The sequence below is a fragment of the Merops nubicus genome, unplaced genomic scaffold, assembly GCF_000691845.1.
Source record: "Merops nubicus isolate BGI_N331 unplaced genomic scaffold, ASM69184v1 scaffold32550, whole genome shotgun sequence".
Lineage (NCBI taxonomy): Eukaryota > Metazoa > Chordata > Aves > Coraciiformes > Meropidae > Merops > Merops nubicus.
The window spans coordinates 641-1,063 of record NW_008582735.1 but is presented as its reverse complement, the minus strand read 5'-3'; the positions used below and the strand labels follow the sequence as shown (position 1 = coordinate 1,063).

General features: G+C 64.3%; 1 protein-coding gene across 1 annotated transcript in view; it reads right to left on the bottom strand.

The window, feature by feature from the left end:
- Positions 1-4: 4 nt before the first annotated feature.
- Positions 5-423, bottom strand: part of LOC103771291 (beta-1,3-N-acetylglucosaminyltransferase lunatic fringe) — a gene marked incomplete at its 5' end in the record, with an annotated part of 1,051 nt that continues 632 nt past the window's right edge. Inside the window, 2 exons of the mRNA XM_008938584.1 lie at positions 5-71; positions 159-244. Of these exons, the coding sequence (XP_008936832.1) occupies positions 5-71; positions 159-244 (153 nt within the window). The remainder of the gene's footprint in view (positions 72-158; positions 245-423) is intronic.

Genomic DNA, 423 nt, shown 5'->3' with positions numbered 1-423 from the left:
CCTCCTAGTAAACCACATTGGCCGGGCACCATGGCGTGTCGGGGTACAGCAGGCAGTGCACCGAGCGGAACCTGCGGAGGGGAGGAGCGATGCTGAGCGTGGGGCGGCCGCGGCCCCGCGGCACCCCGGCTTAAGAGGGACAGGTCCCCCCATCTCACCTGGACGGGTCCTCCTCGACGGAGAAGGCTCCCTTCATGTGGATGGAGTTGCGCTTGTTCTCGAACATGCCGTAGCTTAGTGTCACCTGGGGGGAAGCACAGGGGGGTCAAGCATCTGACGTGGCCACGAGGATCAAGCGGGGGCACAGAGGGGGCTGCGAAATTCACCCAGTTTCCCAAAGCCTCCAGTCACACTCTTCATCACCCCGCAGGGATGGGCTGATGGGGCTTCCCCCCTCCGCCCACGTTTCGGTCACCTCCATCA